General features: G+C 32.1%; 1 protein-coding gene across 2 annotated transcripts; it reads left to right on the forward strand.

The window, feature by feature from the left end:
• The first annotated feature begins 824 nt into the window (after window positions 1-824).
• On the forward strand, window positions 825-19,829 carry LOC118181947 (uncharacterized). Of its 2 annotated transcripts, none has more exons than XM_035351189.2 (4): window positions 825-932; window positions 4,735-4,846; window positions 16,855-16,907; window positions 19,459-19,829. In XM_035351189.2, exons 1-4 carry the CDS (start codon window positions 864-866, stop codon window positions 19,720-19,722), a joined length of 498 nt encoding a protein of 165 aa, XP_035207080.1. In that variant the 5' UTR covers window positions 825-863; the 3' UTR covers window positions 19,723-19,829. The 2 variants fall into 2 exon arrangements, with proteins under 2 accessions (XP_035207080.1, XP_035207081.1); XM_035351190.2 differs by lacking the exon at window positions 19,459-19,829 and adding an exon at window positions 17,382-17,670.
• Window positions 19,830-23,424: the final 3,595 nt, after the last annotated feature.

The following is a 23,424-nucleotide window of genomic DNA, read 5'->3' on the forward strand; positions in this document are numbered from 1 at the left end:
CAGCAACTGCGTAACTTCTAAGGTAAGCGGCCTGCGTTGACTCACTGCTTCCTCTCTCTCTTGCTTGGCAAAAAGCCACAACTTAAGTACTTGGCGTTCGCCAGACAAACTTTGCATAAAATCCTCTGCTTATAATTCTGGCCGGAAGTAGAAAATAAGAAGTGATAGTAAAGATTTGAAATAAAATAAATGTTAGTAAAACTTAAGATCCTTACAACTTCATTACTGATATTAAATTATACATTTCTTTCAAAATTTAACTTCTGTTAACTATTAAAAGCCATATTTTTATGATAAGGGCAAAATAAGAAGTAGTCGACAACATGAAGGCAGGTTTCTCAAAAGTGACTTTTAGAGTCCCATTTTCAAATCGAACTAAATTAGATCTTTCTCCCCCCCAAACTAATGAGCATCTAATTTTAGTACTAAAAGTTTGTAGTAAAGGTAAGGATTTTTCCGAATTACTACATAACTATATAAATTCTTTAGCTGTACTACAGGTATATTGCTTTGATTTCCTAATATAAATATATACGATTTATAATTTTTCACCTTCCTTGGATAAAAGAGGTTTCCAAATAGAAACTATATGAAACGATTTCCGTTTCCGATAATTAAATCTTGTAATTTTAAATAGTAGTAGTTTTACTTATAGCTATTTATAGTTATTTTTAAAATATAATGCGCACATTATTGATGCCTTGCAAAGCAAATGCAAATAAATTTCGATAATATAAGGATATGTTTCCTTTGAAAAAATCCCATTAAAAGTGAAATTAAACATGTCATACCTAACACAGCTGCTCAGCATCTGTGTTTGTATAACATAATTTAGGTATATAAACACTTAGCAAGAAACATAAATGTTCACTTTAGAATTCAAAATGGTATCCAAGATCAGCTTCTTTCTTACTTTATTAATATTCATCTCGGTAAGTCGTTTATTGTAAAACGTTTCCTCTCTAAAATGCACTTATAACATTAAAATAATTTTATTTCTTAACTATACAAACATATACAAATTTTCTAGTTTCAGCTCTTTTGCAGCTGTTGAGTTTAATAAAGAAGAAATTAAAAAAAAAAAAAAAAAACACTTCGAAGTGAAATAAGAATAGAAAAAGTTTTGAAAAGAATATTTAAATAGAGAAATAAATACTTAAGCTAGAAAAAGAATACTTTATTACACGCTTTATACTAAGTTTAGATTAGATTAGGCTAGGTTAATCTTCATGTTTTCCCCATGTGTAACGTGTATACGAGTCAGTTTTCCTTAGAAAGTCCTCCACGAAGGCATCCCTCCTGTTAGGCAGATAGCCCTCGAGGCTTTGCCATAATCACCCACACACACACACACTCATCAGTAACTCCTGCGAAAACCATAAGATCATCATCTGCTGTTAAATAGTCTTCTATACTAATTCCAAACTTTTTACCGCTTGTTTCCTCAAGTTGGGATACGGATTTTTTTATGTGCAAAACACATTCTTGATCATCTGAGAGATCATTGTCTATAGAATTTTCATCATTATCAGATTTCTTATCTTCCATAACACAAAGACCGGCCTTTTTCCAGCAATTCCGAATGGTTTTTTCTGTTACTTCCCACCAACTTCCAGCAATATTGTCACACGCTTCCTTGACATTTACAGCTTTGAAAGGGTCTTCTACTTTATTGTCAAGTATGGAGTCCACCAACCGTTTTCTGTAATATCCTTTGAAGAACTTAATTATGCCCATATCAAGAGGCTGTAAAATTGAAGTGCAATTGGCAGGGAAAAAAGCGATTTCGATATTTTGTAGCTTTGGAAATGACGTGTGAGCACCGCAGTTATCTATCAACAAAACGATTTTTTTCTTTCTCTTCTTCATTTCATTGTCTAACTTCTGTAACCATTCGGAAAAAAATTTAGACGTCATCCAAGCCTTCTTATTTGCTTTATACTCCACGGGAAGACTTTTCACGTTCTTAAAGCACCTTGGCTTCAATGATTTACCAATGACGAGAGGTTGTATTCTATGCGTTCCTGTGCTATTTGTACACAGAAGAACAGTCAGTCTCTGCTTTGATTTCTTCCCTCCATAACACTTTTGACCCTTGAATGCCAATATTCGATCGGGTAGGAGTTGGAAAAACAGCCCAGCTTCATCTGCATTATAAATGTCTTCTGGAGCATACTTTTCTAAGATTTCTTTCATCTTGTTTTGCCGCCATTCATTTGTGTCGTTTATCGGGGCTGACTTTTTCTCTCCGTGAACTTCTTGGAAAGTTATTCCATGACGATCTCGAAAAGGCATTAACCAACCATTGCTAGCTTTGAAAGTTTCGTTCCCTAGCATTGCTGCAAATTTCCGTGCTTTTGCACATAATAAAGGTCCATTTATTGGGACATTTGTTGCTCTCATCTCTTGAAACCATTTTAAAACAGCAGCATCAATGTTTTCATTTGCCGCAACTTTCAGTCGTTTTCGCTCTGGGTTAATTTCATTTGAAGTTACAGCATCTTCGATTTGCTTTCTCTTCTTTAGGAACGTTGCAACTGTAGATTGCGATAATCCATGTTTCTTAGCCACATCAGTCTGCTTCATTCCCTCATCAATATCATTGATAACGTTCAGTTTATCTCGAAAAGATAGTTGCTTTCGCCCTGCCATCTTAGGGAACAATATCGCGTGAAAGAAAGAAAAGTTTAAACCAAATGTTTCGCGTAGAACTCAAAATCGTTAAAGACTATAAAACAACCTTTGAACTCACTTTTCAGTACGTCACTTAACAACACCCCGCCTCCATCTTCCCCTGTTCCTCTAACAAAGGGCACTTGTTCTGTGACAAGGTGACCAGACAGGTCTAGATGTCCTTAAACCTTATCAGAATTCCAAAGCTTACTGGGAAATGAGACTAGGCATACATTTACACTTCACCCCCCTCACCCACTCCAATTCCCAAAAGGGTGGTCTTCATCTGTTTTGAAATCTGAACAATAGCTATTTATTCAGGGATAAGTTGAATATCCACAATGAGTCTTAATAGACGGAAAAAATAACAAAAGAAAACGAAAGAAAAGCATTTGAAAATCAAAATATTATTATAAAGGGAGAAAATAATACTGAAATTTAGATTGAAAAAATCGTTTTACAGAGGTTTATTGTTCTAGAGAATATAGCAATATTGAGGGCAGATTAACATTAGTTTATATGCAAAATCACCGGGACCACAAAACATTATTGTAGTAGAAGGAGTTATTGTTGTATCGGGTATCGTTGTAGCGAGAGTTTACTGTATATACATGGGATAATTAATGCACTTAAAGGTATTAAAATGTAAACAAGTACGGTAAAATTTAAAATTTTACATTTAAAATTTTAGTACAGATAAGTTGCAGTTCGCAAGATGAGAATAATTTAATTGCGTTAGTATAGTATATTTATAGAATCTTATATTTAAGTTATATTTATATAACTGAATATTTGGTTTAATTCGTTTAAGTGCTCGTTAAGTTCGTTTAAGCCCACGAGCGCTATCTGCCTAAGCGTGAGGGATGCTTTCGAGAAAATCTTTCTAAGTAAAACTGTCTCATATCTATTCTACACATCTGGAGAATAAGAAAATATAAATACATGCACTCGGAAAGTTAGAGGGAATTTGACCAGCTCACGTAAATGATGTGACTTGTGTCATGTTTCATGTCTGAATATGAACTTTTCTACATTTGTCTCATACTACATAATTTAGCACTTTAAGCATAATCAAGTATCGAATTCGTTAATTCACTTATACATCTATGCTTTAACTGTATATACGTAATGTAGTTAACATACTGTATTCTATTGCATTTTATTGCCTATTTACATTACTATATCCTATTGTATATTATTATATTCTTTTGTGTATTATTATGTATATAATCTTAGTACCATTCAGTATAAGCTCGTAACCTACATCATTAGCTTCCTGCTGCCATATGAGCAATAGAAATACTCTTATAGAAGTACTGTCTTCTTTGCTCGACTATGGCGGACATTTGCCTTCCTGGCTGGCGCTCTCCTACTCGATACGCAAGGAAAAAAACCGACTAACCTATGGTAAAAAGATGGTCTCCCCCCCCCAATCCTCCGTCAGCAGTTGGCATATACCGTAAAAAGAAGTCTTGTATTTTATAATAATGGCGATTATGATGATTTTGTAATAACTTAGGTCCAAAAGGAAAAATTTTCAAAAAGTTAACTTGAAAGCAAAGAAAGAAGTTATTTATTTAAGATAAAAGTGCAACTGTAAGCTAATTGGATGATAAAACTTAAAAAGAGAAAGAGACGAAAAAAAAAAAAAAATAGATATAGGCTGAGAATAGGAAAACTTGTAGTTTGTTCCGGTTTCTATTTCTTGTTGTAGAACAGACTGGTCGCTGGAGCTTTCATCACTTGTAAGGACCTCATCCTACTGGCCATTATCTTTCAGAAAGGGCTATATTCCGTCAGATACACCTGCGCTACATTATCGCAGTCAAATAACCCAATCCACCACTAATGTCTCTAGAAAAGTAACTTCATATAATTTGACATTAACGTGGACATTTTTTTAAACAAATAAAATCTTTGCATTATGATGAATTCCATATTAAAAATCTATAATCTGTTATTTTTTTTCTCCTGAATTTCTCATTTATAACTTGCTGAAAAAGACGCAAATAAATACTGAACCAAACGGATGAACTTAAAGTAAATGTTTTCATATTTTAGGGAATAGCCTGGGTGACTTGTGAGGAAAAATGTGGTACCGAAACGTGTTCGGAAAAAGAATGCTGTGTGCAGTTGAAGAACCGGCTCTCTTGCAGACCTTTTCAGAAAGAAAGTAAAAACAATTTAAATGATTTTTTAAAAATATTACATTAATTAGTATTTTTCTAACATGACAACTGTTTCTCAAGTCTTTGGAACATAGTCTTCATTTTCTAGCCCTGAAGGATAGTTAAATTCTTATCTCGCAGTAAGCAAAATATGAAATAGAAGAAAAATACGCATTTTCGCGAATTGAATTTTATTTATAATTCATAATTTTTATGCGAAAATGCTGAATGTGATAAATTTACAATCATATTTTTAATTATAATGCAGGATCTTTAATATATAAAAATATATTAACTGCTAGTCCAGTTTTTCAGTCTGGACAAAGTTGCTGAATTTTGCGTTTTTCTCGTGCTGCTGGTTCAGTGCAAATTCTACACATTTTCAATTATTTTCTTCTATGTTACCGTTGCCGCAAAAAGACAGTTTTATTACACAAAATAAGCAATACTATCTCTCAGCAACTAAACAAATGAATTAATTAGAAATACCAAATGCTTCACCTTTAATTTAATTTTTTTGTCATTTAAAACAAGCAATTAAAATTATCTTTCTCAGCACTCAATTCAACTAAAAGTATTTTAGAACCAAAGGTTAAGAAAGGATGGGATAGAGAGAGAAAATTGATTAAATGCTTGAAGATGATTTTTTTTTTTTGCTAAATTGCAGTTTTGATCAAATGCATTAAGTAAATATTAAAACTGAACTATTTTTATTTTATGTACGAACTGGAATGTTAATTGAAATGGAATATTAATATCAAGACACCACCCCAGTGATGCATTTTACTGTTCTGGTGAGGGTTTGAGACTGGATTTACACGGGAAAGGCCGGATTTGACGTTTCGATTTGAAGCGAAATAAAATGCGTTTTGAGTGGCGTGGCGGTTCCAAAATCTTCTTTTGACTCGTGCGCGAAGTCATTACCTTCATTTTAATGTATTGTTTGTATATCGCAAGGTGAAGATATGAAAATTAGTATTTCCACTGTGTTTCCCATCTTCAAGTTGCAATAGATAGGAACGATTTATATTTTCACGTGCTTCAAGGTGCGTTTAAAGTGGTGTAATGTTCTTTTCAAATCCATTTTCGAGCTGTGTGGAAAATTATTTCCTACATTTTATCATGTTGTTTGTGCAACTAAGACATGTTAAATAAATATGTAGATGAAAAATAAGCAGCCTTTCTTTTCGATCTGATACAAGAATTTGAAAGTAAATTTCAATATTTTCGGAAAAATAATCAACATTTTTTGTATTTTTACGACTCTATTTACAGTCGATACAGATATACTGCAAGCAAATGTTCAAACAGATTGCATAGAGTTGCAATTTGACATTCAAGAAATACTTTAAAAAATTGATCATATCTCTTTTACTGGACTTTTATAAATCCAGAAACTAATATTGCTTTACTGCGCAGTGATGCTTACATTATTAGATGACACTAAGAGTAAAATTAGAATGTCGGATGAACACATAGCGAATTGCATCTACTTCAATCGAAACAGACCTTGATGCATTACTTTCTCAAATTCAAGGCAAAATATCATATTAATTTTATTATTTCTTGTTAACTTCAAAATTATAAATAATAATGAAATATTATGTGTAAAAAATGTGTAAAAAGGTTATGTATATCGCACAATGTCAAAATAATTCTATATTGTTGCCATTATATTAAAAATCTTAAATTAATAAAGTTTGAATTATAGAAATATGTTTTTACTTTTTTTCTCATAAACTATTGTTAGTCTTAATCAGTGATGGCTTGCCATATGAATCAACTAAATTAATGATTTACTTAAACGATATATATATATATATATACATAATACACACTGAACAAATTTGAACTAACGCAGTCAAACCTGCACATTTCACTTCTAGAGGTGAAATTCAAAAATTTCGTTCAGCGGTCAAACTTGAGCAAATCCGGAAATGATTCACTTGTTTTGGTGGTTTCAAGCTGCCACTGGTTTTAGAAATAATTTGTACGACCCAAAATATCTTCCATTGTGGACCAGAAAAGCTATAAGTTGGACACCTTTACTTTAAAGCAGCGGTTCTCAACCTTTTGACTAATGCGTACCATCTAAACAAAAATTGAAAACCTTTAAGTACCACCACTACAAAGTACTACTACCACCTCACTCTTGGACAACGCTTTTCAGATCGTATACATTTATGAGTGTTAGAGAAAAATCTCATTCAAGATGTTGGGGTTTTAATTTTTGAATTTAATAGTTAAAAATACTTTGCTTCTTTGCGCACCACGTATTTTTCTCTTGCGTACCACCGGTTGAGAACCCCTGCCTTAAAGGATTAAATTGTTAAATTCCAAAATATTCCAGAAGGACTTAAGATCTCATTCTTAAAACGGATTGATCATCAAAAACGAGCATTTTAAGCATCAAAAACGTCTATATCTTAGTCTTTCTAGGTTTCTCATTGTCAAGTTACTCTGAAAAGCCTTTATCCATTTGAGCAGTTTGGCTGATCAGTTATTAGACATGCTGCCTCCGTTAAAAGTCCATTCAGTGGTGGCATTAAAAATAATTGTAATTTAATGTTTCAAATTAAAAGAGGACATTTAATTAGCCGAGTGTTTAAATGTAATTTAAGCATTTCTTAATCATTCATCTATTTCATTTTTCAAGAATATCTCTGACTGATACAATTTATGATAGGTCCTTTTCATGTGCTTTTATATTATATCTAACTGATAATGTTTATAAGTTATTGAAACCTTATTATAATTAATAAATCAATCTCTAACACTATACATAATGTACTTTGGTAGAGTGTAATCATTTGTAACTCCACTTAATAATATGATTTTGAATTAAAATAAATGCCAAAATCTGGTTTAATTTTGATATTTATGAAATCTATATTGGATTGGATTTCTTATATTTAAGTAAATCCAAATTTCACAGACTATGTGTTTATATCTGATGCGCATTTGTTAAGAAATTGTCATGAAAGCATTAAGTCATGAAAACAGAGTATTGGTAAAGATTTCTTGTAACAATAATACTCAGACAATTATAGAGTTCCACAATTTTATCTTGTTAAACGTAATGTCGAGGAACCTAGTGAAATGCTAAGCGAATAATCTCAGAACACCTTACAATATTATCAAAACTTGGTCATACATAAAGCTCTTCCAAAATCTAAATTTAACTAAATCAAATAATTTAAGTTACAACAGATTTCACATTACTGGCGATAGGATCAATAAGATCCATATAATAAACTGAGTTCTTCCAGTTCAGTCAGTCACATTCAATTCAATTCATATGCTCCTGACAGATTTATGAACAAACCTAACGAATAAATAGCATAAACGCTACCACCATGCAAATACTTGACATTTCAGGTATTTGCCTGGTGGTAGCATTTATGTATGCTATTTTTTCGTTAGTATATTAATTCATTTGTAGGGCGAGTTTGATACATCTGATGCTACTGGTAAATATTTTTTCTTATATCATCGAATATGTCAGCAACTGTGTTATTTGATAAAGGAATGTTAGAGGCTAAGTAAGAGCTTTTCATCAAGAAAATATTTAAAATTATTGAATGTACAAGATTTTGTAAGGTTTAATAATAATCTCCGCAACGGTATGAGCTTCATCAGCTCGAGCTACACTATAGTAACTTATTAAGAAGACTCCAGTAGTCTTTTACTATTAATTTCAGCAAGTGTTGTCACAGGTTTCTGTGAAGATAAAATTCCTTTGCAATCCCTTTTGAAAAAATTAGACAATTTATATTTCAGCTCGGGTTGGTTTTCCTCAAGAGGACGCCCGGTTTAGCAAGAAACATAACATGGAACTTTTAATCAACACATTTCCGCAGCACACATACAGAGGCCGATCATCACTTGTTTTTGTGAATCCTATAATCATTTAATTTGTTTTGTGTCCTGTACCTTTCCTTCACAGCGGTATTTCTGTTGCATTTTGCAAACGATAACTCATGTAGCTCTGCAGATTTAGAAATGACTTCTTTCGCGGAAAGTTCTGCATTTTCATATTTATTTTTACATTGGCTACTTGACGATATAGTGGAGTGGATATATTTTCCCCTTCAAAGTACTAAGCTAGTTAATTATGACTTAAGGAAAAATCAACTGGAATACGAGGATGGCTGACTTTATATCTTTCATAAATAGAATACAAAATAAAACAAATAAAATCTTTATAACAAAATGCAAATACTCAAATCAAAAATGCACTTGAGTCAATAAATAATGTTATGCTTTTCTGCAGTAGATAAATCACCATAGTTTGGGGTTAGGACGTCGCGAGGAGAGTGAAACACAACACTCTATTGATGAATATTTGCTAACAAAAACTCTGAAACTCAGAGTTAAAAATGCACAGAAAGCTGGCGAACGAACCTCTAAGAAACCATAATGTTCTTGATATGAAAATTCATTATGAAGTGACTCTAAAGCAATTAACTAGCCTCTGTTTATACGAAGCTAAGTTTAAAGAAGCTTGGAGTGCATTCCAGAAATTTTCGAAAGGTCGAGAATGAGAAGAAACTTATCAAATATACAGTTTCAAAAAACCAACCACTCGATCATTCGATTCATCTTGACAAATTTCCGCTCAGAATGTAATTCCCTAATCTGTTTTCTTATTTTGATTCTTATTTTTTTCTTGTTATTTATTGTCATAACATTTTATTAATTTTATTTTCCTGGAGAGGTTTCGGAGCCCTTCAAAAGTGCATTCAAATCTCTTAGAATTCCAAACGGCACAAGTTGGGTGTCATGATGTTTTTGATAATTCGGATTCTCGGCATAGAATAAAACACTTTCTCTGATTTGATGCGGCAAGGAACATAAGATTCACAACACGTAAAAGCTGCACATGGAATATTATTTCCTGATATCTGGAATTTCAGTCACGTCAGTGTTATTTCTTTTAAAGCTGAGTTCTTTTTGGAGTTTAAAGATCTGAAGCAAGTGGTGAAAAAAACAGGAAATTTCATTCATATTAAAACTAAAAATTCGGTTTCCATATACACAGGGTCCATCAGAAAAATATATGCACACTTTAACAGATGATTGATTCGTATTGGTTTCGAAATTGAATTATCTTCAAAACATGTATAGTATGGCTGCTTGCTCAGCGCATGTCGGTGCTCTCATGACTGTAATATGTGACGTGTGATATAGGAAAGTGAATCAAAATGGCTTTGGCGGACCTTGAAAGATATCGCATAACGCAGGAAATAGTTTATTCTGGAGGTCTTTCGTCAAGACATTACAGCGGCATGTGCAAGAATCCCCGCGGGCATATTCACCAACGTTTGTTTCAAGCAACTGCTATGTGTCTACCATTGTGCTATGTGTCTGGCCGCTAAAGGTTACCATTCTGACACTTCGAACACTTTAATCAACTGTGCAGGTACAGGTGCAGAAAGACTGTATTAAACTAGCATAACCTATAATATGTATGATTATATTAACCTATAAATTAGGTACTAACCCAAAACAGAGAATTTCCTTTTGTTAATGTATGTTTCAGTGTGATTTAAGAAGGAATTCGTCCGACATTACGGAATACTTCCTTAAATTGTTGAAATTTTAAATCAGTATTTATTTTTAAAACATTAGCGAACTTAAACTATAAAAAGCAACTCTGTGCCATTATTTGATTGTTCACAACTTATTTCAAAACTTTGCAGTTTAGCTATTACAAATTTTTCTTTAATTAATCTTATTCTGCTATTTCGATCATATCTAATTTGTTTTTAGACTTTTCCCTATGCATTTAATAATTCATCTGCATTTTTAAAAGCAAAAGTTGAGATAATTATCCTTTTTGACATTTAGTTTTACCTAACATTTTTTAGATTTGATAATTTGACTCTTTATTTCGTTTAAATTATTACAAAAATTAATATAGCGACAATTTTTCAAGACTTTTCCTCTAATTTTCTCTGTCTAATATTTGTAATTAGATCTAATAGGCATATTACTAGGTTTGTAATTAGATCTAATAGGTGTAATATTAGATTTGTAATTAGATTTAATAGGTATAATATTAGATTTGTAATTAGATCTAATAGGTATTAGATTTGTAATTAGATCTACCTCCCAATTCAGTGGCCAATATATTTTTTTTTTTTTTCAAATTTAATTATATGATGTACCTCTTTTCAATAGAGTCGGAATTATGTTCGCTACTTGTTAGAATATCACATCTCACTGATCATTTATGTTAGACTGAGGCACTTGGTATTAATATTTTGCATTCGAATTGACTTTTAAAAAAGAGCATTTGCCTCTGGAACATTTTATATCATTAAAAATGCAAGTTAAATTAATTAGTAAAAGAGAAATTTTTCAAAAAAATTATGCTTAATTTGAATAAAAATGTATTCATTAGATCAAATATTACCACAACGACCTTTGACAGAAGACGACGATGGGAGTGCAGATTACATGCAGGCGTTAACAGTTTTTTAAACATGTCATGCTTTTGCAGTGTTTCCAATATAGTGCACAGAAATTTTCTTCTTCTCAGAAGACCAAAAAGAGACCAAATAAAAGACCGAGAAAATGGGATATACGAGTACAATAACATTAGTTAATCACCTAACCATAACCATAAGAATAATGTTTTAGTAAAAGATTTTAGCTACTTTAGTCTTCAGATAATTTCAGAGTTTAGTGTTCTTTGCAATCATCCAAGTGTCCAAACTCTTGATAAATGTTAAGTGAATTAGCCTTAAGTAACAATTGAAACTTACGAAGGTGTAATGACCGTTTATTTAAAACTGAATAATAATAGAAGGTCCATTTTGTTTTATGACTCAGCCAAATATTTGTGGCGAGATAACTTAAGAATAACAGTAAGTTCAAATGTAAAATTTAAATTCATGTAAAGTAATAGTTGAAGGCTATACTGATCGGTTAACTCGAAGTTAGCACAAAACTTTACCTGCGTGGATATCAGTTATCGGCAAATATAAGGCAAGGCCGAAGACTGCAAAATCTTATCTTATGTAGCAACGTAGCCTAGAAAGGCGAAACATATCTGTCTTTCAATCTAAAAATCTCACCTTAAATACACGCGAACTAAATCTGCATTTTGGGTGGAAAATGGAATAGAGAAATGACAGTAAAGATCCAAAACATAAAATAACTGCTTAATTAAAATAAAGGAATGCATAACATCGTTCCGTTTTTTTAACTCTAAATACAAAGAAGTGTTTTCTTCTTACCCTTCAAAAACTTTCAAAAGCAGATAACAGTAATAATAATAATAACTGTAAGAATTTCTCGAGATTTTGAATTTTAGTTTTGAAATATTAACTCCATTAAAAGGCAATCAGATATTTTTAGCGGCATTACATTATTTTATATTATTATGTTTTCCGCTTTTTACTTCCTTGTACGAAGTAAAAAGGAAGTATTGTAATCGCGAAAAGTTTCAGGCATCATATTTCAACGAAAAAATTCATTTTGACCGCTATCGAATGCAATTTAGCGATGTTTTTGCGTGACATCTGTACGTAAGGACAGAATAAAAAACTCTTTTTCTCCAAAAAATTATAAAACTGATTTAAAATGAATTCTGAGGAGAATTTTTCGTGGTGTCTGTACGTACGTATCTCGCATAACTCAAAAACAGGTAGCTTCAGAACGTTGAAATTTAGTATATAGGACAGCTATAACATGTAGATGTGCACCTCGTAGTTTGGTTGCAATCGGCCGCACCAAACGTATACAAATATATATATATATCCACTTTGTTACCCGGCTCATAGATCTGTTTCTTTGCTCTTCTATGTTTGTAAATTGTGCATTTTTTGCTTTAAAAATGATTGAATTATGTTGTTCTTATCTTTCGGTTAAGGTTTTTATGCTTTTAGTAAATCTGCATGTAATATTTTTAGAGTTATCAACAATTTAAAAGTTGTTTAAGTGCGGCTAAGCCTAATCAGTGGCGGACATGTTTGTTACATTTGAAATTTGGCAGAATAGCGGATTTGTTGCCAATCTAGAAAAACTAAGCTTCGCAACAACAAAGATAACGCCTTCTTTTATTATTCTTCAACTATTATAGCTTAATCCATCCTGGAATTTATTCGAGGAAATATGCGTTTAAGATTTACTTTAATTTTTAATATCGATATTTTGAGATTTTTTGTATTTTTCCCTTGTCGGGAAGTGAGAACTGAGTTAATTGAATGAGAAATACTGAATCGTCTGTGAAAAACTGTTTCTTTTTTGTTTAGTTTATTTAATTCCTATTATATATCGTTTTAGATTCATTATAATATTTGAATAGAACATGTGACAAGGATCAGATAATTCTACAAATGATATAAATTTTGTGCATTTAAGTTATAATAAGATAAATGTAACGCTGTTAAGTGAACCTAGCGTCAGAGTGTCGCTATGGTAAACAAATACAGTGAATTTTAAAGAGTGCATTTATTCTATTGTGGTTTATGCGCTATCGACGAAGTAGATTTAATTCAATTCAATAAGTTTAAATGAAATGCAAGAAAAAATGCATATAATTTAATATTCCATACAAGGAAGTCATGTAGTGTACACATCAGAATTTTTATTTTGCTGTTTGTTGCTTTTTGACAGTTGAAATAATTCTGTTTTGTCATGTTAGGTTTAATCTATCACTATCAGAACTGTGTTTAGATATTTCTCCACTAAATCAAAAATATATCCACGCCCTTAAACACAATAAAAATTCATATGAGTGTATTATTTCTTAAACGAATTTTAAGATTTATTAATTTTAATTTAACTCTATTTCTGTAGCAATACTAAAAGTTGTTTTTACATAATAATATAAACTGATTGCAGGAATGAATTAAATAAAACATTTTTCTGAATATGTTTATAGATTTGTAATCTTTGTAAAGAATTTAGGCTATCTTGTGTGTTTCAGACTACGGAAAGAATCATAAACTAGAAATATTCTTTTGTCATTGTGCTTGACAATGCTCTACATGGAAGCTTTCGAATAGTCCCCGATGTCCATTTGTTGTTTCACACTATAACAGATCTTTGATCAGGGAATCGACAAAAATTAAATGCCATCAAAGCAATGATACAATTCGTTTTCATCCATTGCTATCCCTAAAATCTAAATTGATATCATCAAAAAAGACGAAAAAGAAAAAAGTTTCTTCCTGCCCAAAGCCTCCAAAGTGCCAACAACACAAAAGTGACGCAGGATAGGACCGTTCACAAATTTCCACGTGGCACACGCCAAGAAGAAGGAAAAACAAGCATTTCCAACTAATAATTTCTCCCATTAATTAGCCTCAAGAAGGTAATAGGATGGATGATACAATGTGACATCCTCAAGAATGTGACAAATCTACTAGCGCTATCTAACAAAAAATATTTTTCTTTAACATAGTTTTTTGAGTTTAGAGATAAAGTGCATGTAATGTTTCCAGCTTAAAGAACAAAGGGGAAAACATAATTCAGTTAAAACTACAAAATACGAAGACATAGCATGATTAATACTAAAACCACTGCATGCACTTTTATCAATTTTTTATATTTTGTAATTCCATTCAAAAATAACGTAAGTTCACGAAATTTATCATGGCTAGGAGCTCTGGATATCCTTAGCATGGGCCTTGGGTACTGTGTAGAAGACAGTGCGACTTCGTCCGGCTCCATTCCAGTTTTAAAAAAGAATCCTCCAGGGAGGAGCTCGAGTCCAAATATTCTATTACCCTTCTTCTGCCACGAAACTACTCGACAGAACTTTCGGCACTTCCGACTTAAAATACAATTTCGTGTATTTTAAATGCTTCCATGTAGCAAAGACAGGTTTCTGAAAACAGGAAATTCTAAGGTAACATATATAAAAAATATATGACGAAATTGTCACATCGAGCTTTTTCAGCTCAACAAAATACTGACACAAAGCATTTTATTTAATTCTACAGCATATTTCTGCATTAGAAAGCATTAATGTTCCTTACGCAACCACCTTAATTTTAGACTAAAATCTACCAAATTTGCAGAGGCCCACCAGCGGCCGAGCGGTAAAGTCGTTGAACAGTGGGAGTTCGATCCGAGGTTCAAATCTCGCGAACAGACTGGAGGCATGGGCGTTTTCGTAGTTTTTCCCCATGTGAAACGCGAATACGAGCCAGTTTTCTCTAGAAAGTCCTCTACGAAGGCATCCCTCCCCTTAGTTAGATAGCCCCTGTGGCTCTGCCGTAATCTCATAAAAAATCCAAAGTTGCAGAAGCAAGATCATGTACCTGCATACTGCCGATTCAGAAAATTACCAATGTGTTTAGTGTAGAATTGAAGAAGTGTGAATTGAAGAACTCTGACCATTGCGTTAAATAATACTGACAAAAGGAAGTCTAGCTTTTCGGACCTCAGCTACAGATAAAGCCTCTATATCTGTCTTTCAGTTAGAGAAAGTTACCCTAAATTCCGGAACTCCAAGAATGCAAATGTGTCATTTTTAAACTCACATTAAAAGAATTAATGATTCCAATAATGCATTACTAATTTATATTTCTTGATAATTCATAATTTCCAAACCGACTTAGATTTCCATCAATTGTATTTTGTACATGATGTATTCCATACTTTGTGTATGACAAAATCAGTTAAGAGGTTATCACACATGGCTACAGTCCCTGCTAGACGGGACTTTTCTGAGAAACGAGATTCTGATAGCACTGGTTTAAACGTAAGGATTCCTAGAAAAAAGAGCCCGCCTGAAGCGAAGTCCTGCCTAGCCACGGAAACAATGTTGCGGCTACACGGGAGTTTTTCAAACCTCACCGAAAATGTCTCGGCTGGACCTCAGTTCCGGGTAGAGACAACCAATCAGACGAAAGTTCCGCTTCTGAAGCTTCACGTGAACTCAATCTGAGCGATAATCGATTAGTGTTTGGTGTTCAAGTTTTTGCAGTAAGTGAAAATGGTAACGTGGGTTTTGCTGGAATTGTGCGGGTTCTGAGAGCCTCTACTTGGGCTTAAACACAAAAGTAAGAAATAAGAACTTAACTAATGACTAACTAAGAGATTTAGTCGAAGCTAACACAGTTCTAAAGTAGTTGGCCCATAATATTAAATTAACTAACTATCAAAAGGCACGTAATACAGCTGAGCGCAACAACAGCTTAGGGAGACGTAGCCCAGAGGCAACCGCGCGCTATTCAGGAATCCTCTCTCGAAGCCAGTTGAACTTCACTTAAATACCATTCTTCTCCACGTTTGCATTTAACGCGATTCTAAAAACTCATTCTGGTAGGGAGTTGTAAGTTGAAGCTAGATAAGATAGGAAAGATGCCTTAAATTAAAATAACTGTTATAAAATTAAATATACCTTACATATTTAAAGAATTTTCTTGTCCCATTTATTGGTACAGACTGTTAGCGATAATACTAGTTTGATATGCTTACTTTGCACCAACTTTGCTGTTATTAATATAACAATAGTTACAAATATTGAACAGAAACACAGCTTATAACAGTATGGTTTATTACTGCATGTATACAAATACGCAGAATACGCTGATTACATTTTTTTGCTTTTGTTAAAAAGATATGTTTATCCTCTAAATACATCAGATTCTGATTACGCTTAGGACTACAAGGCCTATATCTACGGCCTCGTATTTTAAGAGCTCCTTAAATAATTTTATTACTTTTTTGTTTTCTTTTCTAAAAGCTAGGATGGTGGTTTTCCCATTTTCTAGAAGAATTCTAAGCCCAGGCAGGAGATTGCCTTAATCAGGGTTTGAATTATATCTGGCATCAAACATGCGACAGGAATTCAAGCATGCAACATGCAACAGAAAAAATAGGTATTTAGGAAACAAGGCACGTGTGGTTATTGTTTACAAAAAATAGCTTTCTTTGCTTGAAAATTTTTTTTTTCCTTTTGGTGATAGTGTGACTATCATTGTTAGGTTATTATTATGCTATTATTAGTGAAGACAGGTTTTTATTATATTTATTTTATTTTGTATTTCAGATGAACCTTGTGGATATCCTTTCACATGTTCTTGTGAGCCAGGCTTGATATGTGTAAGTAAACATTTTCGTAGATATATACGGAAGTAATTTGTTTGAGTGTATTTAAGAACTTTGATAAAGTGTGACTCGATGGAGTGGATAACTCGTTATTTGCTTATTATGCAAATTATTCTTTTAAATTTAATTTCCCGATTTTATAAACAATTTATAATGTTTTACTACATTTTCATTAAAAAAAATTTTAAATAAGCTATGGACTTATATAAAAGGTCTTTCTGAAAGTAATATATCATTATAGGGGGAGGTAAACAAATTTAATTTAACAAAAGAATAAAACGAGAATCAGATGGTCGAAAATTTCCTGTTAAATCTTCAGAATTTATTACCGTTGAAAGTTTTCCTTTTTAAAAAAAATATGCTTGAAAAAAATTTTCAAGCAAAACAAGCTATTTTTTGTAAACAATAACCACACATGCCTTGTTTCCTAAATACCTATTTTTATAATTCATTTTCCTCATTCTTTAGAAAAAGCAAGCATTTACTTCGAGGTGCAGACGTGCAAACATGAGAAATGCACCGTTGCCAATCTATGTAGAAATTTACAGTGATTCCGAATCATCAACGGATGAAAACAGCGAAACATCAGAAAGCCTAGAATATGATGTCAAAGCAGATGAAAGTTATCAAAATGATCCAGATCCTGAGTATGATGAAAGTTACAGCGATGATTATTGAGTTCAAATTTCTTCATGTTAGATTAATATAAATTTACTTATTGTATCCTGCTCTCTGAAAATAAAGTATTCTAAAGTTATTTTTAAGAAGTAGTTGTAATGAACAATTTAAGAACAGATATACAGTTAATACTTTTGTTATCATCTGATAAGTAAGCGTGAGCATCAATGCTCATGCGCGGTTCAGACAGATCTATTGACAAAATGGTATAAACATGAGGAAGAGACACTTTTAGGTTCTTTTTCCTTTTCTCTTTTTTCATAAATACATTCAAGAAACTGTATGCAGAGGGCCGGACAGGTATGAAAAATTTGAAGAGCAGGGACGAAAAAGTACAAAAAAGATCATTTTACACCATATAGGTTTTTAGGCTATTTCCAAGACGAGTGTTTTTCTAGCTGATATCCTGCTTGATGGGTCTAAATGCTAGTCAGGATTACGCTAATTTTCATCTGAAACTATATGAATAATATCGCGATTTTTTTTATTTCAGATTGAATTGTTTTATCTAAGGATTTATGAAGCATACAACAAGGAACTTTCTGGAAAAATTCATTTTTAAGGCTAGAAAATAATTTCTTTTAGATAAAGTCAATGAAAATGTTTCTATAAAAAAGTGCATAATATTTCAAACACAATGAAATTATTTTAATATGTAATAGTCTAAAAACTTTCAAAATATTCTTGAACATCTCTGTTCTCTTCACTTTCCCAATTCTATTCAAATCGACTTAAAAAATTTAGATTTATTATGATTTAGAATGGTTACACAAAAATTCATTAGAGAGAAATTTACAATCGTATAACAACAGAAATATTTCCCATTAATGTTTTTTGGATTTCAAAAATCCACAAACATTTAAAAAATTGCTTATCAAAAGAAGTCATTTGTAATACTTTCAAATGTGAGTCATTCAAAATAACTTTATAATTATAAAAGAAATTCAAAAAATTCCATTGAATGCATTTTGGTACATTATTAATTCTTTCTGTAATAGCCGCTTTAGACATTAATGCTTATTTTTTAGAAGCGAATCACATTTGAGACAAAACAATTACCTATTTTGAGTCCAAGTGGTATAAGATTCCTCATTTGTCATCCAAATAGTAGCATGTTTTTCAGAGTGACAAAATGAGCAGTTTAGAACAATACTAAGTTATTAATAATATTTTGATACTTTCTAGTGGAAGCATGGTATATTGCTTCCTATACTAATAGCCTATTAATGAAAGATATTTCTGGAGCCATATAATTGCGTAATGCCTCTCAATACAGAATTTTTTCATAATCGTCTGCATCAAAAATGAAAAAGAATAACACTACTAATAATAGAAACTTTTGCAAAAACGTTTAAATTTATACGTTCTGTAATTTTAATCTAAGTTTGTTTAAATAGCAAAATTTGGTGCTATTAAATGATAAAAAATAGCATTTTTTCTACTGAAGAACAGAAGTGAAATGTTTGCATGAATTCCTACGGAATCAGCAATATAATCTTAGCATTCTTAATCCTAAAAATATCCATTTAATTTGCATGTTCCCATATTTATGAATAAATGTTTTTAATCGTAATATTGTAATGGGTTTTTCATGGATTTGTACATTTCCGATAGCAGATGTAAGCCCTTATGGTAATTTTCAGCTGTTATTCAAGAAATTTCTTCTTTTTCTCATGATAAAATTTTAAAAATAAATTTCTTAAAGCATTGTTATTTGAATAAGAATGTTTTAATCTTTAACAATGAGAATTCAAGAAAATATGCTTTAAGAATAATGAATATTTTAAGTTGATTTTAAATGAATTAATTTATAAAATTCGATAATATTCTTCATACTTTTAATGCATTTGTTTCCTCCCATCTGTAGGAAGAACAAGTATTTACTTCGAAGTGCAGACTTGCTAGGAATATGACAGATATACCCGATAAAATCTTTATAGAAATTGATACTGAATTTCTTTCATCAATAGAAGGAAGTGATGCTCCAGAAAATCTTTCTAGTACGGAGTATGTTGATGGAGCAGAAAAAAATAAAGAAGCACCTGCTGCAAATCCTAAAACAGATGAAGGAAAAGGTGGAAATAACAGTGAAGAGGAAGAAAGCTCGAAATTAATATACATTCATGGCTAGATTATTATACAATCATGCCTATATATTGCTTCATATTCTTGGAAAATAAAGAATTCTGAAATTAAATTTGAAATTAGCTCTGAAAAAATTAAATAGCTGACAGCAAAGGATGGCTTTGTCAGATTTATTTTCATGTTACCTATTTAATTATCTATTAAATATCAATTATGTTTTCTTTCTTGGTCATGCTTCCACGCGCATACTGTTCTTTCTAGAAAAATATAGTGCATACAATACTTCTATAGAACATCGATTTTTTTCGAAGATCGAGACAGCTTTGCCTTCATCGGTAATCTAACTAAGGATTTTTTTAGATGTTAATTGGATATATTAACTATTTTACCACGACAGCACGCAATGGGAAACGCAATAATTCCTTACATACTTACATAAAATGATTATTCCAAAGCCGAGATATACAGTGCGTGACGTTAGGAGGGTTTTTATTGCACATAACAATGGCGTGAATATTTATAAATATGCTTTGATCATCGTTCTGAATTCGAACTTTATTTCCTTCTCCTTTGTTAAGAGTGATTGTAACATAAACTCAACTGGTTCGACTCCATAAGCATGTAAATATATTGCCATATTAATTATAATAATTGAACATGCATTCACAAAAATTGTAAGCTGGCTATGTTATGATGTAACTGAATTTTAAATTGCGTCAGTTAGATGTATTGTTAAACAATAAAATTAATATTTTAATTATTAAAAATTGTGCTTGTTGGTTTTAAAAAACTAGTCTGTTAAGAAAATGCAGATTGATTAAAGTTGAAAAATAAACTAATAGTTTAAAAGATTTGCTAAAAACCAACTTTTGAAAATTTGGTATTAGAAAAGTCGCATAAAAGAAAAATTTAAAAAGCTACGTTTTGTCTAATGACCTGCACTTAGCATATGAAGAGATAAATGGACGGTAGCAGGGTGATTCTATACATCACCCTCCTGCTCTATGTATGATTATACAGGATGATTCTAAATTGTTTTTACAAATTGAGAGGGGTGATACTACTCATCCAGATGAGCAATAATTACCATAGATTATAGGCTCGCATTCCACTCAGAGAGGCAGAAAAGAGGAATATTAGAATTTCAACCTGAACTTACAACAGTGTTGGGAGAGCGAATGAGCGAGACCAAAAGTTGCACAATCAGTTTAGTGAAAAACACACAGTGCGCAAAACGGATAAAACCTAAAACTTGGCGTTCAAGTGTTAATTCGAGCTCAGACTTTGATGGCAAACACTCAAATGCACATCTTTGGTTGGCAAAGTCTCAAGCAAGGATGAATGCGATAATTCTTTACAAGTAAACGGAAATTCCAAAGTTCTAAATATTTTTTATAAATGTTAGGTTTTTCATCGTCAAGGAGAACATTCTGCTAAGATGTAAGAACTCCTAGATTGACATGAATGAATTTTGAGTTAATCTGGAAGTAATTAGGTTTAAGAATATTTTCACAGCTTTGCGGGACTTCATAAAATTATCTATTATTTCTTTATATTAACTATACCTTTATCAGAACACAGCCTTCTACATTTTGTGTCGTTATACTAAGTACCAAGCCATTTATGTTGCTTGGAATTCTTTTTTTTCTTTCGAGACACAAAATCTTTAATTTATCTTCCAAAATTACTCATTTTATCAATCAATCTGCAACTATTCAATAAACTGACAATTTAAAAATCAATAAACATACGTCCTAATAATTTTAATCCTCATTTTAATTTTAATAATGTGTCTTATTGATGTAATTTAAAATACACTTGACTTACAAAACATCAAAATGATAACCTTTTATTAATATCTGTTGGTCACCAATATCGACTGTTGGTGGGCCTATGCTAAATAGGCTTTATACAATTGCATCTTTACCGTTTTAAATTCATATGATAGGTGACTATCAGTGAGTCGTCGAATGGCGGCCTTTTTGGTTGGCGCCCACTTTTGACGCAAGCTTGTAGGCCCGCTCTATGTCATGACAGGATTATGTGCATGCTTTGTTAGGTTCATTGTTTTGAATGCTTTGAGAAGTTATCGTTACCATTCTCTTTCCATGTTGCCTGAAGATTTTTAATTAGTAATTTGACGCAGTGAAATAAATGCCAAAACATTTAAATTGCTTTCCGTCAGTGCCCACACATCTCATTTAAAAGACATCGAATGCATCATTGTTGCAAGAGTAAGAGCCAGCCGAACGAACTCGAATCTAAGCAGAAGAAAAAAAAAAAAAAAAAAGAAAGAAAAAAGAGGAGAAAGAATCAATATGGGTTGGGAAATTATGAATTAAAAAAACGAAAAATAAATTTCATAAAAATTGTTGCAAATAAATTCTAAATTCTTTAATTAAAGAATTACTTAAATATCAAAACATCAAATATTTTTTGTGCAAAAGCAGTTGAATTTCTTCAGGAAGTAAACTTGAATCTGTAAGAACTTCTCACAGACTCCCGTGCATGATGTCTTGAAGCAAATAATTCACACCTCCATCAAACGAAGTGGAAGATCAGTTCCGTGGTTCAAATCTCGGCACAGCTGATTTTTCGTGTTTCTCAACTCTGAAAATCTAACAGTCTTTACATGTTTAAAGTTCTTTAAAATATTTGCATTACTCATGGTTTGCATATTAAAATGAAATGCAAGTTCAAATTCAAACTAACCGAGGCTCTCCACTGCCCAAGGGGTAAAACACAGCAGTAATAAAAAAAAAAGCAAACTAAAACATCACTTTTCTTTCGCTAAGGGGATAAACAACGACACGAAGCAGTTTTAGCAGCCGAAAAAAGTTTGCTTTATTTGATTATGGCAAAGCACTTAAGGGCTATCTGTCTAATGGGAGGTGTGCCTTCAATAAGGGTTTCCAAGGCTGACTGGCTTATACACATGTTTCACATAGTAAAAACCACAAAAGCGCCCATATAGCGAGCCCGTTTGACAGGATTCGAGCTCCGGACCGAACTGCCAGTGTTTAACGAATTAATTATTCGGCCGTAGGAGGACCGGACCGGATAAAGCGATAAAAATTCACCAAATAATCTCACGAGTAACAGTTAGCCCTCTCCGCCCGTTTCTGCTTAACCAGTACAATAAACAGCAAGGACAAAAGAACTTCCTTATCTCTTCGCAACATAGCTGCTTGAGAACAGCAGTTAAAAGAATCAAAGATTTTAATAATCAATTACTATTTTAAATTTTTTAATAATTAAAAAAGAATACACGAAATTAAAATTCTATACTAATTTTTCATAAGGGTAAATTAATTTAAATTCTTATCAGTCATTCACAACAGTTCCTCTAGGATTTGAAGGAAAAAAGTTTTCTTATAACAGAAATTTTCGTACCTATCTTCTGAACAAAACTCAACTATCAGTATCATAGTGTCACGGAGACTAGTGACTACCATATTCACAACGATTGAAATTAAGCTTTAAAATCAATCTTAAGTCTCAAAAATATAAAATTAAACACCAACTTAAATTGTGAAAGATTGAAACATACTCTATTCAAGTATACTACCTTAATGCAATTCTGGTACTAAAACTCTCCCCAGTAGAACGGTGTTTGAGACACCAGGGTGCCTAGGCCGAAGGCCTTACCCCTTGTAGAACACTTGGTGGCTTCGAAAGATGAACTAAAACTCTCACAAAATAAAATTAAATAGTAAAAGACATATGTTTGTTTGTATTTAATTTTAGT

The sequence above is a fragment of the Stegodyphus dumicola genome, chromosome 1, assembly GCF_044657685.1.
Source record: "Stegodyphus dumicola isolate Sdum_Otavi_A_Nest chromosome 1, ASM4465768v1".
Taxonomy (NCBI): Eukaryota; Metazoa; Arthropoda; class Arachnida; order Araneae; family Eresidae; genus Stegodyphus; species Stegodyphus dumicola.